Genomic DNA, 19,429 nt, shown 5'->3' on the forward strand with positions numbered 1-19,429 from the left:
AGCCAGGCCCCCACAGCACTCTGCAGGAAGGATGTGGCACTGCTGGCCGGGCTGGCTCTTGCTGAGCTGCTGAGCTGTCCCCTCCTGTCCCCTTGCCTCCGCCAGGACTCGGAGGGCATCGACATCATGCTGGGCGTCTGCGCCAACGGCCTCCTCATCTACAGGGACCGGCTGCGCATCAACCGCTTCGCCTGGCCCAAGATCCTCAAGATTTCCTACAAGAGGAGCAACTTCTACATCAAGATCCGCCCGGGGGAGGTGCGTGCCAGGTGCTGGTGCAGCCCCTAGGTGCCTGTCCTGAGGCACTGGGGCTGATGGTGAGGATTTCCTCACCTGGCTCCAGCCTCTGCTCCAAGGATCCCACGTTTATGACCATGCTGGCCAAGAGAGCACATCTCCTGTGGCATGGATTTTCTTCCATGTGCTCTCGTGACTTCAGCAGCTGAAGGACCCCGGGATCCCATCCCTGACAGACATCGTGACCCTGCTGGCCAGGGAGCTTGCCCAGGAATGGGGGTTGAGGGCCATTTTTGTCACATCTTCACAAAAAATAATCAGGAAGCTTTTTCATTAATTTTCAGACTTTATTTTCGCTCTTTTATGGTGGGAAAATGCATTTCCACCCACGTGTTCCAGCAGGCTGGAGGGCAAGGACAGCACACCTGGGAGTGATGCCCTCAGACCAAAACAGCTGTAAAAGCTTTCTGTTTCTTGAGGGAATTTACCTTGCACTGAAAAGCCATTTGCAGCTGAGGATAGTGCTTCGGCCAGAGGTGTGGGGTGTATCCCATCACCCTGCTGGGCATGCTGCTGGGCATGGACCATCCCAGCACAGATTTGAAGAAGACTTTTGGGTTTTTTTGAATGGTTATGGCTCCTGCCAGGGGAACCCGAGGGCCTTGGCAAGGTGCTGTCCTGCCATGTCCCCCGGGGCAGGATGTGCCTGTAACAGCCTGTCTCTGTCTCCCCCAAGTACGAACAGTTTGAGAGCACCATTGGCTTCAAGCTGCCCAACCACCGCTCGGCCAAGAGGCTCTGGAAGGTCTGCATAGAGCATCACACCTTCTTCAGGTGAGGAACCTTCTCCAGGCCTCCTTTCCCGGAGGCAGGCATGCTCCTGCTCCTGCCACAGCGGGTGCACATGGGGGGCCTGACCGGGGCTCGCTGACACCATCCCACCCCTGTGACCCCTAGGCTGGTGTCCCCAGAGCCACCCCCCAAGGGCTTCCTGGTGATGGGCTCCAAGTTTCGGTACAGCGGGCGCACGCAGGCGCAGACGCGCCAGGCCAGCGCCCTCATCGACCGCCCCGCGCCCTTCTTCGAGCGCTCCTCCAGCAAACGCTACACCATGTCCCGCAGCCTGGACGGAGGTACGGCCCCCCTGGGACAGGGAGGGACCCTGCTCTGCTGCCAGCAACCAGGGGAAGCTGCCCGGCCTCGCTGGGCGGGGTCACAGCAGCATCAGGCTTCCTTCTGGAGGCTGTCCCCAGCCGCATCCCCCGGCACAGGGGCTGTCCCCTCCCCAAGGGGTAGCTCACACTGTGGGGACATGGCAGGGCCGGGGTCAGGCAGCTTGGGGACACATCACCCCCTCCCCTGTGCCCTGCGACTCCTGGGACCATCTGCCCCAGGTGTGAGCTGGCAGGGGCAGCAGGGCTGGGGCAGCAGCGGGGTGGCAGGGCTGGGGTGACCCAGCTATCAGAGCTGGCAGCGGGGCTGGGGCAGCAGCGGGGTGGCAGGGCTGGGGTGACCCGGCTATTCCCTGTGGGCAGAGTTCTCGCGCCCAGCCTCCGTCAGCGAGAACCACGACGCCGGGCCCGAGGGTGAGAAGCAGGATGAGGATGGTGAGTTTGGCAGCAGGAGACGCTCTGAGACGGAGGATGAGGAGGTGACCACCCCAACGAAGATCAAGGAGCTGAAGGTACAGCCGAGGTGGGCAGAGGAGGGTGGGGGTGGAGGGGTCGGCAGGCAGGGCCTGGGCACAGGCAGGAAGGGTCACTCGGGGCAGGGTCCCTGCAGCCCTGTCGCTGTCAGCTGTGCCCCAGGCTGGTGGCACCCTTGGCATGTGGCTCTTGGCCCCACCAGTGGAAGTGGAGCTGTCACAGGGGTTCAGCTTAACTTGGATTCCCCAGAGCCCTCCAGGTGGTCTCAAGGCTCATCCCCTGGCAGGGCTGGACCTGGGAGCAGCCCGGTTCTGGGACAGGGACGGGGATGGGGACAGGCTGAGCACATCAGTGCCCACCACTGCCTGGGCACAGCCCACCCCTTCCTGCCCTGGTCCCTGGGCTGTCCCAGCCCATTTCAGCCCCATGCTGGGAGGGGAGGGGGGTCCCTACCAGCCCATCAACTTAACTGTGGTGTTTGTGACAAGTGCCCTCAACTGACCCTGCTGGTTACTTTTAACCCTCTCTTTGCTGCCAGCCGGAGCACGAAACAACCCCCAGGCACAAGCAGGAGGTATTCTCTCTCTGGAGTATCTTAGTCCTCATTGGTGCATCATATTGTCCATCCTTCCCAAAACAAGTCCATGTGGCACCCTATTTACTGGAATACAAGATGCACCGGGCCGGGGGTTGGGTGCTGGAGGAGCCCGAGGAACAGACAGCTGGGGATCAGCTGTGGCATCTTCTATCCCACTAAGTAAGGTGGTCCTGATCGTACCTGTGAGCAAGAGCCCTCCCAAGGGCAGGAGAGCCCCTGGCCCACTGGGATGACCTGGCTTCTGCTCGTGTTCCTGACCCCGCCGTGTCCTCGCCGTGTGTCTCCTCTCCTGTGGAGCTGGTCCCATCCTCCTGCTGGCACCCGACCACGCTCTGCTCCTGCCTGACCCAAACTGCCTCATCCCCCCTGCCCAGCTCTCCTGCAGCCCCCCGAGAGCTGGGCTGGGGCTCCCCAAACGCTGTGGCTGCCATCCCACCCCCACAGGGGCCAAGAGGCTCTGAGCTGCCTGAGGGGGACCAGCACTGGCACCAGCCCTGTGCCTGCCTGCCCGCCCTGAGAGGGGCCGAGCAGAGAGGGAGGCTGAGCCCTCCCTGCACAAGCTGTGCCTGCGGTGGCCCCTCAGGAACCATTTGTCCTGGCCTCAAATCCAGGGCTGCTCCCCGGGGGTTCCCCTCCGTGAGCAGAGATCCCGGCTGGAGCTGCCAACGGGAGCGAGCACGGCCAGGGGATGGGGTTGGCCATGCTGGCAGCACCCAGTGCAGCCCCGCCAGGGGTGGGCACCGGCCCCGACCCCCGCCCGCCTCATCGCTTGCCCACTGCATGTGCATGTGCTGCGCCCAGCCCAGAGGTGGGCACACCTGAGCCCTCCTCAGCTCGGACATGCGGGGCCAGGGCGGGATTTCTCCTGAGCTGTGCTGGAAAATTCGGTGGGGCTTTTCCTGGGACTCTCACGGGTCTCTGCTCTGTTGCCGAGGAGGTACCGGGGAGGTGTTTATGGGCCTCCTTTTGAACCTCAGGAGAGCTTTGGGTTTGGGTTGGAGGCAGAAGCCAGGTTCCTACTGGGAGCCGGTTTGCCCACCTCTGCGGCGGGACGAGGGGGCCACCCCGGCGCCTGTGCCCTCACCGAGCCACACTCCGACACCTGACCCCTCTCCCCTGAGCGCTCTGAGCTGTCCTCTCTCCACAGCAGATCAGACCCACCCCACCCTGGGCTGCTCCACGGGGATCCAGGCCTGGATCCGTGCTGGACATCCCTGCCCCGCCCTGGACCTCCACCCCTTTGTCAGGGCCTGCTCTGGAGGAGCTCTGCTGGAAATGCCGCTCGCCTGCCCTTCTGGGACGGAGCCTGGGCTCCCTTTGTGCCGGGCATCAGAGAGCAGCACAGGCTGCTGGTGCTTCCAGCAGGGCCCCATGCCTTGCTGATCCCGAGGGAGAGCCCACTCTCCCCTCCAGGAGGCTTTAGCTTGTCTCCAGCCAGGAGGACGCAGAGCCCTGGAGATGCCACACACGTTCGGCCCCGTGCTGCCCTTCTGCTGCTGCCTGCAGTGAAAGAGCTGCTCCCTCTCCTACAGTGAGGCCTGCAGGCCAGGGTGCTCCACTGTGCTCCTCATTTGCGCTCCTCATTTGGCTAAATTCCAGCCCAGTGTGAAGCCAACCCTCCCAGTGCCCCTGCTCATCTCTTTGGACTTGGCTGATGCTTTAACCACCTCTCTCTTCCTCTCTCCTTCCCAAGTTTTTAGACAAGCCAGAGGATGTTTTGCTGAAGCATCAGGCCAGCATCAATGAGCTGAAGCGGACCCTGAAGGAGCCCAACAGCAAACTGGTTCACAGGGACCGGGACAGGAGGCTGCCTTCCTCACCAGCCTCTTCCTCACCCAAGCACGAGGATGAAACACCAAAGGGAACCCCTGAAAAGGCCACTGAGGTTTGTTCTGCTGCTTCTCTTCCAGAGAGGATCAGGATCTGTTGGGGAGGAGTCCCTCAGCTCGGGGGCTCTGCTGCAGTGCTGCCCTGAGGGAGCACGGTGGGAGTGACGTGCTGGGGACAGGGGTGTTGTCTCTAAGTTTTTGAACCATTTTCACTGCTGGGGGGGATCTCCCAGGCAGGGGACTCAACAGCCCTTGTCTGCAGGTGTTTTGGGGCTACCTGAGAGGTGGGCTGTGGCTCTGGTGGCCCATAGGGTGGGGTTTTGCTCACCCTTGTCACGGGCAGCCTGTGGGGCAGTGCCAGCGCAGCTCTTGCCCAGGGGTGTCCCTGGCAGAGCAGGACCAGGCCCCTGTGCAGAGGTGCCCCGTGGTGCTCTCAGCAGTGGAACCTGGGTGGTGGGAGGAGGTGGAAGATAAGTGGTGCCACGCTGGCATCCCACACCCACATCCTCCCTTCTGGGCATTCTGCACACTGCCTTTGGGACCACGGGGGCGACAGGAGAGCGCTGCAGTTGGGGTGCCAGGACAGAGCCCCCGGTGCTGGGGGGGTGTGGACGTGGCACAGCTGGGCTCTGTGCAGGCAGCATGCGACAAGAGTGTCCCCACTGCCAGCCTGGATGCCCTGACCCTGCCAGGGACCCTCCCTGCCTGCTGTCCCCTGTGGGGCTCTGAGCCAGTGCTGTGCCCGCAGCAGGGGACGTGGCCCCGGGAGGGTGGGTGCCACTCGTGGGGCTGCTCTGCCCTGGCTGCCCCCTGCCATGGACAGGGCACAGGCTCTGCAGGGAATTCGGGATGTGCCCATGCTCCTGCTGGGCCCCCCCAGCCCTGCCCGGAGGTGGGGGCTGCAGGGGGGCTGTGGCCCCTCAGCAAAGCGCTCGGCTGGGGAGAGGAAAAGGGGCTTTCCCCCACATTGCTTTTACCATGGAATGTATCCGGTGCAGAGATGTGAATGGAGCATCTAAAGCTGGCACAGCTGTGACCTCTGTCCATCTATCTATCCATCCTTCCATCCATCCACCCACCCACCCTTTGTTCCTTCATTCCTTCTCAAATTCTCCCTTTCTCTCTCTCTCTCTCTCTCTCTTTGTCTCTCTCTGTCTCTGTCTCCCTCTCTCTCTCCCCGTGGGTGCTGGGGTTTCCGTGCTGGCACAGATGATGGAAGAGGACACCTTAGACGATTTTGCATCTGAGCATGGAGCTTCCCTAAGCATGGAGTCTTTCACGCAGAAAAGCCTTGTCTCCTCTCCTGAGGTTGTCACCATCCCCTCTCCCCCCCACCCCTCACTCTCACCGTGGGGGTCTCCAGCCTGCTGAGGGGTCTTGTGCCCTCTGAGCAGAGCTGCCCGTGGGTGGGTCCCCTCTCTGGTGACAGGCAGGACCCCTCCCAGGACAGGGCTGCTGGTGAATCCTCTCCCCTGGCTGTTCCTGCGGGGCTCTGGGATGTGGTCCTGGAGAGAGCTCCCAGTGCTGGTGTGGGGCCATGCTGGAGCCCAGTGCTGAGGGTCCCCAGGCAGGGGTGGCCCGGTGGCCTGGTGCCAGCAGCCTCAGGCTGTCCTGGCTGCAGCTGGAATTCCCTAGGCCCAGGCACGCTGACAAAGCATCCTTGGAGGCATCCTGGGACCCTGCCTGTGCACAGCCAGGTCACGCTCCATCGGCGTGAGGGCTGTGAGCTCTCAGCACCCCTTGTGTGCGGGTTCAGCTCAGGGCAGGGGACAGCCGAGGGTGGTGCCTTCACTGAGCAGAAGCAGGCTGGGGTTTGAGCCTTGCTTCTGGTGTGGTTGGCCCCAGGGACACGCGGTGCTGGGACACTTGTCCTGCCTGAGCACCCCAGGGAGGGGCAGAGGCAGAGGGCTGGGGGACAGGCTGGGCACACTCGTGCTCCACATGGATGCCCCTCAGTCCATGCAGAAGTCACTAGCACGGGCAGGAGCCTGAACCTGGGCCAGCTGAAGCAGTCCCCAGGAGGCAGGATGGGTGTCAGGGAGGGCTTGGGCACAGCCTGGGCTTCAGCAAGGATATGGCACCTTCAACAGAGCAGCAGCATCTCCTGGTCCACGCTGGCACGTTGCAGTATTTCAGAGCTGGAGGGCAGAAGCAGCAGCTGTGAGGTGCACACACATCTCTTGAGCCAGTCTTGCCCTTGGCGTGCCCAGCCTGAGCTGGGGTGCAGGTGCTAAGGTGGCCTCACGAGTGGTTTCTCTCCAGGCATCTGTGCCTGAGACTCAGCGCTGGCGTGTCCCCACATATCCCCACAGGCCAGAGCCCACAGTCTCCATGAGAGATTCATGGCCCCAAAGGGTGATGGCACAAGGATGGCACACTGCAGAGCCTGGAGCTCTCATCACTGCCAGAATGCCCCCATGGCTGCGTGGTCTGTCACCCCAGGCTCTTCCATCCCTCTGTCCCCACTCCTGCTGGAGGACAGGAGCGCTGGGCTGGGCAGTGCCAGGAGCCTGTCCAGCTGTGAGAGTGTATTGTCCCACCATCTCAGATCCCCTCATTATCCTTGCCTGAGGCTCGTGCTTTCCCCGAAGGTGAGCTGGGTCTCCCCCAGAGCGGAGAAGGGCACCAGGGCACTGAAGGGTGCCCAGGGGAGAAGCCTCCTGCGTGCCCGGGGCTCTCCGGGGTTGTGGCCCCCGTTGGCGGGGCAGAGGCTGTCTCTGCTCCCTGCTGTCACCTTTTCCTTCTGTCTCTTGTGCTGCCTAGGCCACAGCAGGAGTGTCCCAGTTGCTCCTGTCCCTAGAGCAGATGCGGAGGGAGGGAGGGACGGCAGGGAAGTGTGAAAGTCACTTTTCCCTCGGGAAGTCAGGGCTGGTCTCTGGACAGAGCCTTCCCAGCATCATCCCTTCAGAGGCAGCTCTGCCGTGGCTCCATCCTCCAGCCCACTGACCTGCAGGGCTCACGAGTGCCCCGCTTCCCTGGGGGATGTGCCCCAGTATCCAGAGATTGGCTCCAAGCATCCCCCAGACCCCTCAGGCTCTGGAGACACAAGGGCTGCCCTGAGCTGCGGCTGGAGCTGGCACTGAGCCCTCCAGAGCAGAGTTCACGTCACACCAAGGAGTAGCCGGATGTCCCTTGAGCTGGGCTGTGCTCATCTCAAGAGTCTGAGGAGAAGGAAGGAGCTGGTCTGGAAATAAATTTGAAGCTCTGGGGTTTTCCTGTCTGGTGAAGAGGTCCTGTCATGGATGAACATGTTCCAGGCTTCAGACTTTTTGATCTACAACATTTCTCTTGGGCCCTAACTCAGAGGAGGAGCCTGAAGAAACTCATTCCCTTTGCCCAGGGAAGGTCTCCTCTGGACTCTGGTTTGCAGCCTCACAAGAGGGATGAGAGGGCTTTGCTGAGGAGATTTGTACATGTGCCCACAACATGTCCATCCTTGTCCTGGTTGGGAACGGGTTCAGCAGTGGGACAGCAGGGCAGGAGCAGGAGCAGGAGAGAAGCTGCTGCACCCTCAGGAAAGTGAGGGTGTGGTGGCTGAGCCTGGCTGCTGAGCAGAAGGAGGCAGTGCTGAGGGAATGCCAGACACCAGCCCACGGAGCCTCCCAGCCAGTGGTGCTGCTGGCACGGGTCAAACCCAGCCGGGAACGACCACGGCGCAGCCCCGTGCCCCTGGCAGGCACTGACGGGCTCTGCTCCCATGTCCGTGGGCTGGGAAGGAACAGAAGCTGCGCTGGAGGCAGGTGTGGAGGAAGGGAGCTGGGGAGCAGCTGGGGCAGGGTAAGGGGCCATGGGAGAGGCTCGGGCTGGGGTCAGGTCTCCTGCACACCCTGCAGGCTGCTCAGCGGGGCTGCCTGGCCAGGGCAGAGTCCCTGCCAAGGATCCCTCTGGCACCAGAGGAGGAGGGTGCCCTTGCTGCCCATCCCCGGGGATGTCCTGGCACTGCGAGGAGCTGGCACCTCCCTGCCCTCAGGGGTGGGTGTTCTCTTGGGGGTTGTGCCCCAGCACAGCCCCCGGGTGCTTCCCTGCAGGCTCCCGGGGATTTTGGGGGGCAGAGGGAATCTTGGCAGAGCCTGGGGCAGCTGCCAACGGAGCTCTGCTTCCTCTGGCACCTGGCAGAGAAGGCAGCAGCTGGGAATGGCATTTTTCTGCTGGGGGCTTGCACTGATTTCTGATTTCCTTGCGGGAGCTCTTCCACTAGTAACTGGCTTTCCTCCTTTCTTTCTCTCCTCTAATATTATCTTCCCTTCCCTCCCTCTGGCTCTGCTCCCCTCTGCCCCCCGTGTCCCCTTCTCCAGTATCAAACACTAGGTGTGCATTTTGGGTGCAACTGCTCTAAACATTCCCCCCGGCCCCCGGCATGGGGCGAGGCTCACGTTTCCACGGATCACTGGTCCTGGGTGGAGCTGGGAGTGGACCGGCAGCCCCCTGCCCGGGCCTGCAGTGCATCCTGGTGCCCCCGAGGGCCGTCCTCGCCCCTGCTGCAGGCTGTGCCAGGCAGGCTGTGCCAGGGGCAGTGCCAGTCCCACGGGGAGCCCCAGCACTGCTCTCCACATGCTGCCAGGGGTGGCTGAGCTGCCTCACTGTGCAGATGTTCTCCTGCCACTCTTTTCCCATGAGTTATTTCCTACCTGCTGTTCCAAAAGCAGCTGGATTTTAGCAGTGCTTTGTCCTTGGCACTCCTGAGGCCTTTAGCTGACGTACAGGATGAGCATGTGGATGTACAAGGTGTCCCTGGCAGCAGTGACCTGGTGTCCCCTGCCAGCAGCACGGTGACATTCGCTGTGTCCGTGCTGCAGGATGCTCCGTGGCCTTTGCTTGGTCCTGCTGCTGAGCCCGTGGTCTTTTACACTTCACAGGGAACCTTTCCCAGGTGACAGTTTCTCAACACTTGTTTTCAGCATGGCTGGGTTCTGAGGAGATGTCCCTGATGAGCTGGAAAGGAGGGAGGGCCTTTGGGGGAATCTGAGCTGCAGCATGTGGTAGGAAAGGGACAGGGCCTTGCTGATGGCTTCAGGTGGATTCTTTCCCTGCTCATGCTCGTGGCGGCCTGACCCATTCTTAGGGCACATGGATGAAGCTGAGAGTGAAGCTACCCAAAACCCAGGGCCTTGCTTCCAATGAAATCTCAGCCCTGAGAATTGCCGGAGGCAGCTGAAAACAAGGGGGCAGCCAGCTGTGTGCCCCTGCCTCTGCAGAGACCCCAGTGGCTGTCACTGTGTCTGCTGGGAGCTTCACTCCCACTCTGTGCCACCAACCCAGCCCCAGGTACCGCAGGTGTGTCCGAGAGCTGCTAGCCAGAGCAAAGCACTGTCCCCAGAGAGGCCACACTGGCTCAGTCCCCAGTGTGGCATCAGCCCCTTACTTGCAGTCCCTCTCTCTATCAATGAGTTCCAGGCTCTTTGTACAGAGCCTCAACTCTGGCTTTGATAATAACAATAATAATAATAATAATAATGACAATGATGATGATGATAATGATGACGATGACGTAGCCAGCCCTGTGCCAGGCAGACCAGCTGTGCCACTCGTGCCAGCAGCAGTCGGGGTCGGGGTGTCTGATGCGTTTAACTCTTCTTGCTCCAATTGCAATACAGGGCTCGGAGCACTGGGTATTTATAGAGAGAGAAGCCCCTAGGCTGGAAGCTGTAGCTCTGAGGAAAACTCTGAGAGCCAAGACGGAAGAAGCACATGCAGGGACCTCGGAGGGGAGCACGAGTGGGAGCCTGACGAAAGTGGAGGTGACGGCAGGGAAAGCCAAGGACGTGGCAGGCCAGGAAGAGCCAGCAGCTGCAGCCTCAGATACGAGGAAGAGAGCCAAAATGATTGCTAGTCCCGAGGATTTTGAGTCCGTGTGGGAGGATGAGCTCTATGAGAAGGAAAGCAGGGGGGAGCCCAGCCCGGGGGCGGCACATCCGCTCGCTGAGAGCGCGGAGGGGGAGCCCCAGGAGCCGGGCAAAGGCACAGCCACCAGGGAGCCAGGGCTGCCCAAGCCCTGTCAGCAGCCTGAAGAGAGGCAAAGGACCAAGATTTTGGAGCCAGAGCTTCGCCAGGGAGAAGGTGAGGTGCTCTCCAAAGAACGTGCTTCTGCAGCCTTCAGGAAGCAGGAGGCCAAAGTGCCACCCATGGCCCCAGAGCTCCTGAAAATTAAAGTGAAGGCTGGCGACGACAGCTCAGAGACTTCTGCAACCCAGAGGATCATCTACTTAGGAGATCCAGAGGGGGAGGAGAAGGACTGTAAAACACACCTGGTCTTGGGCACTGCTGGGTGGCTTGGCTTGGAGGAAAGACCAGAAGCCCCAGTAAACACATCTGGGGAGGGATCCGGGCACATGGCACCTGCAGAAGGGTTCCAACCCCTCTCCTCAGCAAGTCACCAACACAGGACAGTGTCTGGAAAACCCACCGGAGCACCAGAGCCGCCCGGGATGGGCTGTGATGGGACCAGCCTGGGGGGACGTCCCCTCTCAGGGTGGGAAGAGCTGTCCCTGCAGCCAGAGAAGGCACCTGGTGCTGCGCTGCCTGGGGGAGCACCCATGGGAAGTGAAGCCCTACCGTGTTCCCGGGAGGTGGGACCAGAGGAGACGGAGCTGCAGAGCCCAGTGGGAGGCTTGAAGCCGTGTGGGCTGGCAGGGGATGGCCCCAGGGCTGGGGAGCACAGAGGGAGCCCAGCACGGTCCGCAGACATCTGCCCAGCACTGGAGGGGCTCTCGGGAAGGGTTGGAGCAGACAGTGACAGGGAGGAAAGTGCCAGAGTGGTTCTTCAGATGGAAGAGATAGAGCCCAAGTCGCCTCCTTCACCAGCTGGGTCTCGGCAGGGCCACGGTCACACCGTGGGGTTGGAGGGGGACAAACCCAGTGCTCCTGTCCCTCCACCCCTTCCCCAGAAACCCAGCCCTGTCCCTGCGGAGCTGTCTCCGGGCACGGAGCCTCAGGGCACGGACCTGTCCCTGGGCACCAGCCCTGCCAGAGAGGTGGCCATGCCCAAGGGTGTGAGCTCCTCCACGGAGGTGGCACTACCCAGGGGCACCAATCCTGAAGCTGAAGAACAATCCCAAACTCTGGGATTTGCCTCATGGAAACCCCACCAGGGGACAAGTCCTATTACAGGAGAACCACCCCAAAACGCAGGCACTGCAGCAGAGTCGATCCAGGTCAGACACCCGGCCAGCAGGGAGGTGGCCCAGGACATGGACCCTGTCACAGCACAGAGCAATGTCCCTGCCACCGAAGAGCCACTACAGGAGGAGAAGCCCGTGATCAAAGAGCTCTTCCAGGGCTCAGGGTCAGGGAAGCCGACCAGAGATGAAGGCTCTGGGATGGAAGAACTGTCCCATGACAAAAGCCTTGGCATGGCTGAGCTGCCCCCCAAGGCAGAAGAAGCAGAACACCAGACTGAGACCATCCTGAGAGACGTGCCCAAAGAGGGCCCCGTGGCTGGAGGGCCTCTCCACACTGCAGATCCCACAGCACAAGAGCCACACCGGGACTCGGAGTTTAATGTAGGACAAGATCCACAGGGTGGGAGCCAGACAGTGGGAGAAAGCAGCAGGGACAGTGACCTGGCCCTGGGGCAGCCACCACAGGATGAGTCTCCTCCCAGAGAAGCTGCTGATGCCCCACACTTCCAGTCCCCTGCAGCAGGATTGTGCCAAGGAAGCGAGACATGCCAGCTCTCTGCCCTGGGGAATGAAGGCGGGGCAGGACAATCGAATGCTGGAACACATCCAGCAGAGCCTGGGGTGTCAGTGTGCGTGGCTGGGCTGGCAGGAGCTGTGTCCCAGGAGCACAGGGGTGCCACCGTGGCCCCAGGAAACCAGCAGGACAGCGAGAGCTACAGGGAAACCTCCGTGGCCTCCAAGATCAAGATGTTTGAGCAAAGTGAAGTGGAGCGAAGGGAGGCCCAGGAGGGACAGGAGTGTGTGCCTGAAGCTGAGACACCGGTGACAGCCACGGGGAAGACAAATCTGGCAAAGGACGTGCCTTTGAGCACCGGCCTCGCCTCACCCCCTGCAGTGGGACCTGTGTCCAGTGTGGGCTCCTTGGCCCTCGGGCAAGGGGCTGCTTCAGGAGACACCTCCGAGCCTTGCTCCCTGAAGGAAAATGTCTCTGCTGACCCCGAGCACGAAGAAGACAGTGCCGACCTGGCCTCGCCCGACTCCGGCTGCGAGCTCACCCTGGCCGAGGCCGTGGTAACTCCACTGAACCGTCCGGACAGGACGTTCGTGCGCATGTTCTGTGGCTCTGCCCCTGTCCAGTGGCTCCTCACACATCCATTGACTGGCAGCAGGCGCTTTGCATCCCTGTCCTCTCTGTCTGTGTGTGTGGTCGGGCTTTACTGGCTGCATGCGCGGCCGCTGCCCAGTCGGTTCATCAGCTTTTGTTTTGCGCCCCCCCAACATTTTGCCTCCCTGGAGAATGCCGCTCGCTGAACCCAGGAGGGGCACCCGAGCTCCATGGCCGGGAGCAGGAGAGGGCGCCGGGGGGTGGCTGGAGGAGCTGGGACTGTCACGGGCACGCAGCCCCGGCAGCGGCGTGCCCACGCTTCCAGCTTCACCCCTGCATTTTCTACGTTGGTTGATGCCCCTTCTTGCTTAGCTCCCACCCTGCCCTGCCTTCAGCAAGCTGGTGGCCGGGTGATGGAGCAGCTTCCCTCGCTCTTGTGAGCGCTAGAGCCCCTCCTGCAGAGTTCATTTCCTTCCGACTAACCCTTTTCTCTAATCCAGAGCAAATCTCAGGAACCAAGTGGGGAAGAAAAGGATTTATGTGACCCATCAGTAAAATCCAGCCTGAAAGAAGAGAATGTAAAGGCTGCTGTTCCAGTGGTCTCGCAGGTCTCCGTGCTGTTTTGCTAAGTGCTTCTCCCGGCAGTGCGAGCGCTCGCCCCGCGGCCAGGGCTGTGCTGCTCCTCCGCTCCCCTTGCAGGGCTCTCTGTATGTATTGGTCAGACACACACCCCCACACGTGTCTGCAGGCGTGTTCCTCCGGGGCTGCTGGACACCCTGTGTTTCCCCCATACCTCTCAACCTCCCACCGTGCTGAGGGAGGGATGTGCCGGCACAGCCCGGCCGTGGGGGGACGGCTCTGGCTGCAAACGCTCGGAGCAGAGGCCAGGAGGTGGGGTTTCCTCTGGCATCGTGGGGTTTCCTCTGGCATCATGGGCTTTGAGCTGTTCCTAAGGGACAACTGGGTCTAGATTTCCCATGGCTTCATGGCAAAGCGTGGCAAGGGGACACGTCCCCTCCGATGGCGGAGTTGAGAGGTATGTCCGTGTCTGGAGAAGAGTGGATGGAGGGAGGTCATCCCTTGGCTCTGGCCGTGCTGTCAATTACACTGACCAGGTCACCCTGAGACTCACCTGAGGCCTCTGGAGGGGCAGGTGGTGTCGGTGGGGCAGACTCACCCCAGGGCAGCTGTTGGGCTGCACCTCCCCCCGGGGTGATGCTCCGCAGGATGCTCAGTGGAATTGGCTCACTCCTCCTCAGTGGAATTGGCACCCTCCTTTGCTTCTCCCTCACCGTGCCTGGCTGATGGGCCCTTTCCTTTCAAACTCTTCTCTCTTTCTTTCCCTTGTTTGTTTTTTTTTTTGAGTCACTGACATCCGATAGCCCTGCGTCTGAGCTCTTTCTGAATGTCTCCTATCAGACCCATTGTTTTGCATCCATCTGCTTCCACCAGTGCACTGAAGTGCCTCCAAGCTGGCCGAGCTTTTTTTCCGTGTGACCGAGCCTTTTTGAGATGATTTGTTGCCACCAAACTTTCGGCACAATCCAATTGAGTCGCCTTCTCTCCCCCAGCAAAGCCGCTGCTGTCAGAAAGGTTTCGGTCTCCATGCTTGAGTTGTGTTTGACTCTACTCTGTGGATGTTTGCTGCAGCCTTCCTCTTCCTCCTCCTCCTTCTTCTCCTCCTCCTCCTTCTCCTCCTCCTCCTCCTCCTCCTTCTCCTTCCCGCCGTGTCCCCACCGGCGCTGCCCCGCGGTGCTCACGGGCCCCGTCTCTCCACGATTGTGTCTCCTTCAGAGAGCGGGCGTGAGGGAGGGCCCCGAGGAGAGGGTGAAACCGCCCCGGCACAGGGCCCCCGAGAGCGACACTGGCGACGAGGAGCCCGATCAGGAGAAGGACTCGGTGTTCCTGAAGGACAACCACCTGGCCATCGAGCGCAAGTGCTCCAGCATCACGGTCAGCTCGACCTCCAGCCTGGAAGCGGAGGTGGACTTCACCGTCATCGGGGACTTCCACGGCACAGCCTTTGAGGACATCTCCCGGAGCCTGCCCGAGCTGGACAAGGACAAGAGCGAAACAGAGGACGAAGGCCTGGTTTCCTTCCGGCACACTGACAAAGTAGTTCCCGGACTGGAAGTGGATGTCAAAGGCAGGGATAAGGTCTCCCAGCCCAGCCCAGATGTCTCCCAGCCAGAGGTACACAGGGACGCCCTTCACTGGGACTGGCCCGGTGCCATCGTGCCTCCGTGTCCCCTGTGCCCGGCACTCCCGGCGGGTTTGGAGGAGCATGCTGGCTGCCCCCCTGCTCCTGCACGTGTTCTGTGTTGCATGGCTCTGTCACGTGCTTCGTGCATCTGCTAACCGGAGAAGTCACTGTCACCTCTCAGTCCCTGCGTTTGGCTGTCCCGCCCGTGGCAGCATGCGCACCGCAGGGAGGGCACGTGGCACTAACCACCGGGGCTGTCCTCGTGTCTTGCATGAATTCAGTGACCAGTCTGTGTAGTGCAGAGCCGTGTGCTGCCCACTAACCTCTCTGGTCATGCTGGGGCCGGGAGAGCTTGGCCTCGTGGAGCCGCTCACGGAGGGTCACTCTGTGCTGGGAGGGATCACAGCAGGGCTAACAAAACTGCATGTGCATGTGTGTGGGGCTGAGTGCACGCAGGGGCCGGAACAGCAGAACCAGCCCCAGCTCCATGTGGCCTTGTCTCTGTGCTGGGCCAGGGCCACCTCCAGCCCAGCCAGCCCAGGGCAGCCTCCAGCCCTGCAGGTAAGTCCCCAGCGCTGGCCAGGGCTGCTGAGGTTAGTCCAGACCTGCTGAGGTTAGTCCAGACCTGAAGCCAGGAAGGAGCTGCAGAAATACAGGGAGCTGTCTCTGAGCCAGCCTGGAAACCCTGGTGTGGAGTGTCCGGTGCTGTGGCCGTGGGGGATCCGCTCCAGGGCCGGTGTGGGCAGGGCACTGCTGGCTCGGGAGTACTGAGCACGGGTGAAGCATCCCCTGTGCAGGAGCCCTTGGCAGCTCCAGTTTCCTGCAGCAGGGCAGTGCTGGCAGCCTGTGTCCACTCCCCAAGGCTCCGACACCCCGGGTGTATCCAGAGCCACCAGGAGCTGGTGCAGATCACAATAAAATGGCTGCAGCACATGGGGGAAGCTGGTCTGGTGGGTCTCACTTAGCTTTTGAAGAACATTTTGTCCTCATCCATGGTGTCTATAAATCTACCCAAAAATCCCAGGGACAGAGCAGCAGGCCTGATTTGGGGTGTGTGGGTCACAGGGCACTATGGGTGGTGCCCATCTGCCCAGGGCAGCAGCCCAGCCCAGGCAGGGCTCGGTGTGACACTCAGAGGACACCCTGTGTGTGGCACCTGCGGAGGAGCGGGGCAGGGATGCTCTGCCACGGCTGGTGCACAAGGAGCACAGAATCAGAGTGGTTGGGTTGGAAGGGACCTTAAAGGTCATCTCTTCCCAGCGCCCTGCCATGGACAGAGCACTCAGGGCTGTTGGCATCGTGCCCCAGGGCCTGCCTCTGCTGACTCTGTGCTGTTTCTCCTGCAGCCTTCAGCCCCAAAAGCGGACGCTGTGACGGTGAAGAAGCCCGAGGCAGAAGGCTCCGCTCCCCATCGGGTCAGCACCACAGACATGGCCCAGGTGACGTGGTGGCTCCGTTCCCATGGCCCTGCTCCCCAGAGCCCCAAAGAGGCTGAGCCCTGACTCCCCAAAGCCTCAGCCCACCAAAGCCTGTCCCTGGCAGCAGTGCTGGGAGGGTGGGGTGGGGTGGCTGGGGGCCTCTGCTCACCCTTGGCTTGCTGAAGTCCCCAAAACACAAGCTAAAGCCCACGCAGAGATATTCTCTGAGTGTCTCTGGCCCCACCTGCCATGCCACTAGGCAGTGCTGGCACACAGGAACGTCTGCAGTGGGTGACAGCTGTCTGTGGCCTCACGGCCCTCCCTGGCTTCCTCTGGCAGCAGGGATATGGCCAAACTGTTCCTGCAAGTGTCACCCACTCCCTGGTGGCACCTCCAGGCTCACCTGGTTTCCTTTGCCCCGGCAGGTGGATGGAGGCACCCCGGGGAGCAGGGACACCACCACCACTGCCCAGGCTGGCACCACAGAGACACCGCTGGCAACCTCAGTAAGCGGGGCTGGCCCTCCAGGGGTGGGGAGCCGCTGTCCCCTGCGGTCCCTCTGCTCCAGCAGGAGTGACCGGGGCCAGCTGTGCTGGGGGGACCCTGCCCCACCGGGGGTGTCTTTGGAGGGTGACACCTGCTGGGTTTGCCCCATGCACCTGGGCCAACGTGGCTGTCTGTTCTTCTTTCAGGATCACGGCACCAAGGCTGGAAAAGGGGCCACTCCCAGCACAGACCTTCGCTCCCTGTCTCCGGTGAGGGGGGATGTGGTGCCACCAGCCAAGCCAAGCTGGGGAAGGCAGCCCTGTGGGTCTGCGATTGGGTGGGATTGGTCCCACAGGGCCCCGTGCCATGTCCCCAGCACTGGTACCTGGCTGATGTGTTGGTGCTGGGACGGGCAGAAGGATGCTCACAAGGCTGGGGAGCAAGATGTCAGGAGACCCTGACCTGTGGGCTTTTTCTTATGCCAGCTCCGTACCTTGAGCACCTGCCTGAGGAGGATAATTCCCAAAAACACCCCAGTCCCTGGTGCAGTGGGCTGAGATGCATTCAGCCCTGGGCATCCTGCAGGGTCACCCAAGGCCACCCACAAAGTCTCCTGACTCCCAGTGGAGGTCATGGTCACCAAGCACCCTGCCCAGCACAGCCCTTCCTCTGGAAAGGGATTTCTTACTCCATCCCCTTGTTTTGATGGAGTCCAGCGTGGCCAAACACCAGGTGCTGCCCCAGGCTCATCCCTTTGTGCTGCAGGGAGAGCAGAGCTGGCACTGGGGCTGGGGTTCCAGTGCATCCTTCCCAGCCTTTCTTCCCGGCCTTCCCAGCCCTTGGCAGGCACAGTGGAATGGACACAGACAGAGGCAGCCTGAGAGCTCTGTCTAGAGTGGCTCTGAGGGAGGGTGAGGAAGAGCCGAAAGCTGCCTTGAGACTCTCTATCTACTGCAGAGGCCCTTTCCAGCAGCTGTGGGCCTGGAATACCTGTGGAAACCTCTCCCTGTCCCCCCCAAACCCTCGGTGCAGTTGGAAACACGACTCAGTGCCTTTTTCCCTTGCCATGCTCTCCTCTCCCGTGCTTGGCTGAGTGGGTGCATCCCAGTGGGAAGGTCCTGGCTCTTTGGGAGCTGGCGCTGGGGGCTCCCCCACGATGTCCCCTGACTCCACCACTCCGTGTCCTGCAGATCTCTGGCGGCTCTGGGAAGGAGGTGCTCACCAGCATATTCAGCGCCACTGCAGAAACGCTCTCCACTTCCACCACCACCCACGTTACCAAGGTGAGAGCAGCTCCAGGGCTTCCTGAGAGCCACTGGAACTAGGGCATGGGTGGATTTATATTGTGCTTGGTACAGCAGAGAGGGCCCCTCTCCTTCCAACAAGCCCGGAGCTGTGCGCTGTCCCATGGGAATGGAGATCCCACAGAGTGCTCCGTGCACTGTGCCCATCCAGCCACGTGTGACCACAGCAGGCAGGCACAGCCAAGGATGTGCATCCAGCCAGGGGCAGGCCAGGGGTGGGAAGTGAAGGAGATGAGGCTGCAGCAGAGGGTCTCACCCACAGCCATTGCATCCCCAGATTAAATATATGCTCTTCTCCCGGGGAACAAGGGGCAGGATGAGAGGAAATGGCCTCAAGTTGCACCAGGGGAAGTTTAGATTGGATATTTGGGAAAATTCCCTCACAGAAAGGGTGGTCAGGCACTGGCACAGCTTCCCAGGGCAGTGGTGGAGTCCCATCCCTGGAAGGGTTTCAAAAATGTGTAGCTGTGGCACCTGGGGACGTGGTCAGTGCTGGGCTTGGTGATGTCAGAGAGCTTTGCCAGCCTCAGTGGTTCTGTGATTATCTACAGAGACAGCAGCAGCTCAGTGAGGAGCTGAGCAGCAGGAGGGTGCTTGGTGCCTGCCCCCAGCCCTTCTCCTTCCCCCTGTGGGCAGGTGTGTCTCACAGCTCTCCCTGAGCCAAGGGCAGTGGGAGCTCTGCTGACCTACAGGGCAGTTGCTGAGGGGATGCTGGTGCTGTTCCTGCTCCTGTGGCAGAGTTCCCCCTGCCTGGAGCTGGCTGCTGGGACAGGGGGTGAGAGCTGTCCTTCTCCTCATGCAGACTGTGAAAGGGGGGTTCTCCGAGACCCGGATAGAGAAGCGCATCATTATCACGGGAGATGAAGATGTGGACCAGGACCAGGTAGGAGCAGGATGCCCTGGCTTTGCCTGATTCTGGCTGTCTCTGGATGCAGCACTGCATGTTTCTGCCTCTGGCTGAACCTGTTTACCCCTTTTGTCCAAAAACTGACCCCTGAGGCCCCAAACCTGTCCAGCAGGGTGGGTCCCCATGGGTGCAGTGCCCCTCAGGCCATGTCCCACCATGAAGCCGTGGCAAAGGTCACATCCCAGTACAGAACACCGGGATGGCATCACTTTTTTACAGCCATAAACACATTTCTAGGTGCCCTTTCTCTGTTGAAATACTCCAGTGACCCAGGTCACCTCTCTCTTCCAGCACAATCTCACTGCAGGTTGACTCTCTCCATGTGTGGTGTTTTGCCTCTGCCTCGGTGTCAGAGGACAAAGAGTGACACACTTTTGTGATGAAATAACAAAGACTGGCACAAGTCTTTAGGGCCACAAGGTCATTTTCCTGTGGCCTCACCGTTCGGGATTTGTTGCTTAAGAAAAAAAGGTAAAGAGATAAAAGTAATTAAAAGGCTCTAAAATAATTTTTGGAATTATCATAATGAATTTGATAATTCCTGTAGATTTTTCTAGTGTTTTCCTTTGCCCAGGTTT

At 61.0% G+C, this 19,429-nt stretch overlaps 1 protein-coding gene across 13 annotated transcripts in view; it reads left to right on the forward strand.

Annotated features, from left to right (window-relative positions):
• EPB41L1 (erythrocyte membrane protein band 4.1 like 1) overlaps positions 1 to 19,429 on the forward strand; it is a 60,492-nt gene that overhangs the window by 36,637 nt on the left and 4,426 nt on the right. For 3 of the 13 annotated variants that reach the window (XM_042021627.1, XM_042021629.1, XM_042021628.1), the window contains 15 exons: positions 106 to 258; positions 974 to 1,071; positions 1,195 to 1,370; positions 1,773 to 1,921; positions 2,422 to 2,457; positions 4,175 to 4,366; positions 5,520 to 5,618; positions 9,905 to 12,499; positions 13,034 to 13,141; positions 14,328 to 14,726; positions 16,083 to 16,175; positions 16,580 to 16,660; positions 16,847 to 16,909; positions 17,831 to 17,923; positions 18,747 to 18,827. In XM_042021627.1, the coding sequence (XP_041877561.1) occupies positions 106 to 258; positions 974 to 1,071; positions 1,195 to 1,370; positions 1,773 to 1,921; positions 2,422 to 2,457; positions 4,175 to 4,366; positions 5,520 to 5,618; positions 9,905 to 12,499; positions 13,034 to 13,141; positions 14,328 to 14,726; positions 16,083 to 16,175; positions 16,580 to 16,660; positions 16,847 to 16,909; positions 17,831 to 17,923; positions 18,747 to 18,827 (4,416 nt within the window). The remainder of the gene's footprint in view (positions 1 to 105; positions 259 to 973; positions 1,072 to 1,194; positions 1,371 to 1,772; positions 1,922 to 2,421; positions 2,458 to 4,174; positions 4,367 to 5,519; positions 5,619 to 9,904; positions 12,500 to 13,033; positions 13,142 to 14,327; positions 14,727 to 16,082; positions 16,176 to 16,579; positions 16,661 to 16,846; positions 16,910 to 17,830; positions 17,924 to 18,746; positions 18,828 to 19,429) is intronic. The other 10 variants (XM_042021631.1, XM_042021632.1, XM_042021630.1 and 7 more) reach the window with 10 other exon arrangements.

The sequence above is a fragment of the Corvus kubaryi genome, unplaced genomic scaffold (assembly GCF_017639235.1).
Source record: "Corvus kubaryi isolate FWS band 111438036 unplaced genomic scaffold, C.kubaryi_AGA036_p1.0 37157, whole genome shotgun sequence".
NCBI classification, from domain to species: Eukaryota; Metazoa; Chordata; class Aves; order Passeriformes; family Corvidae; genus Corvus; species Corvus kubaryi.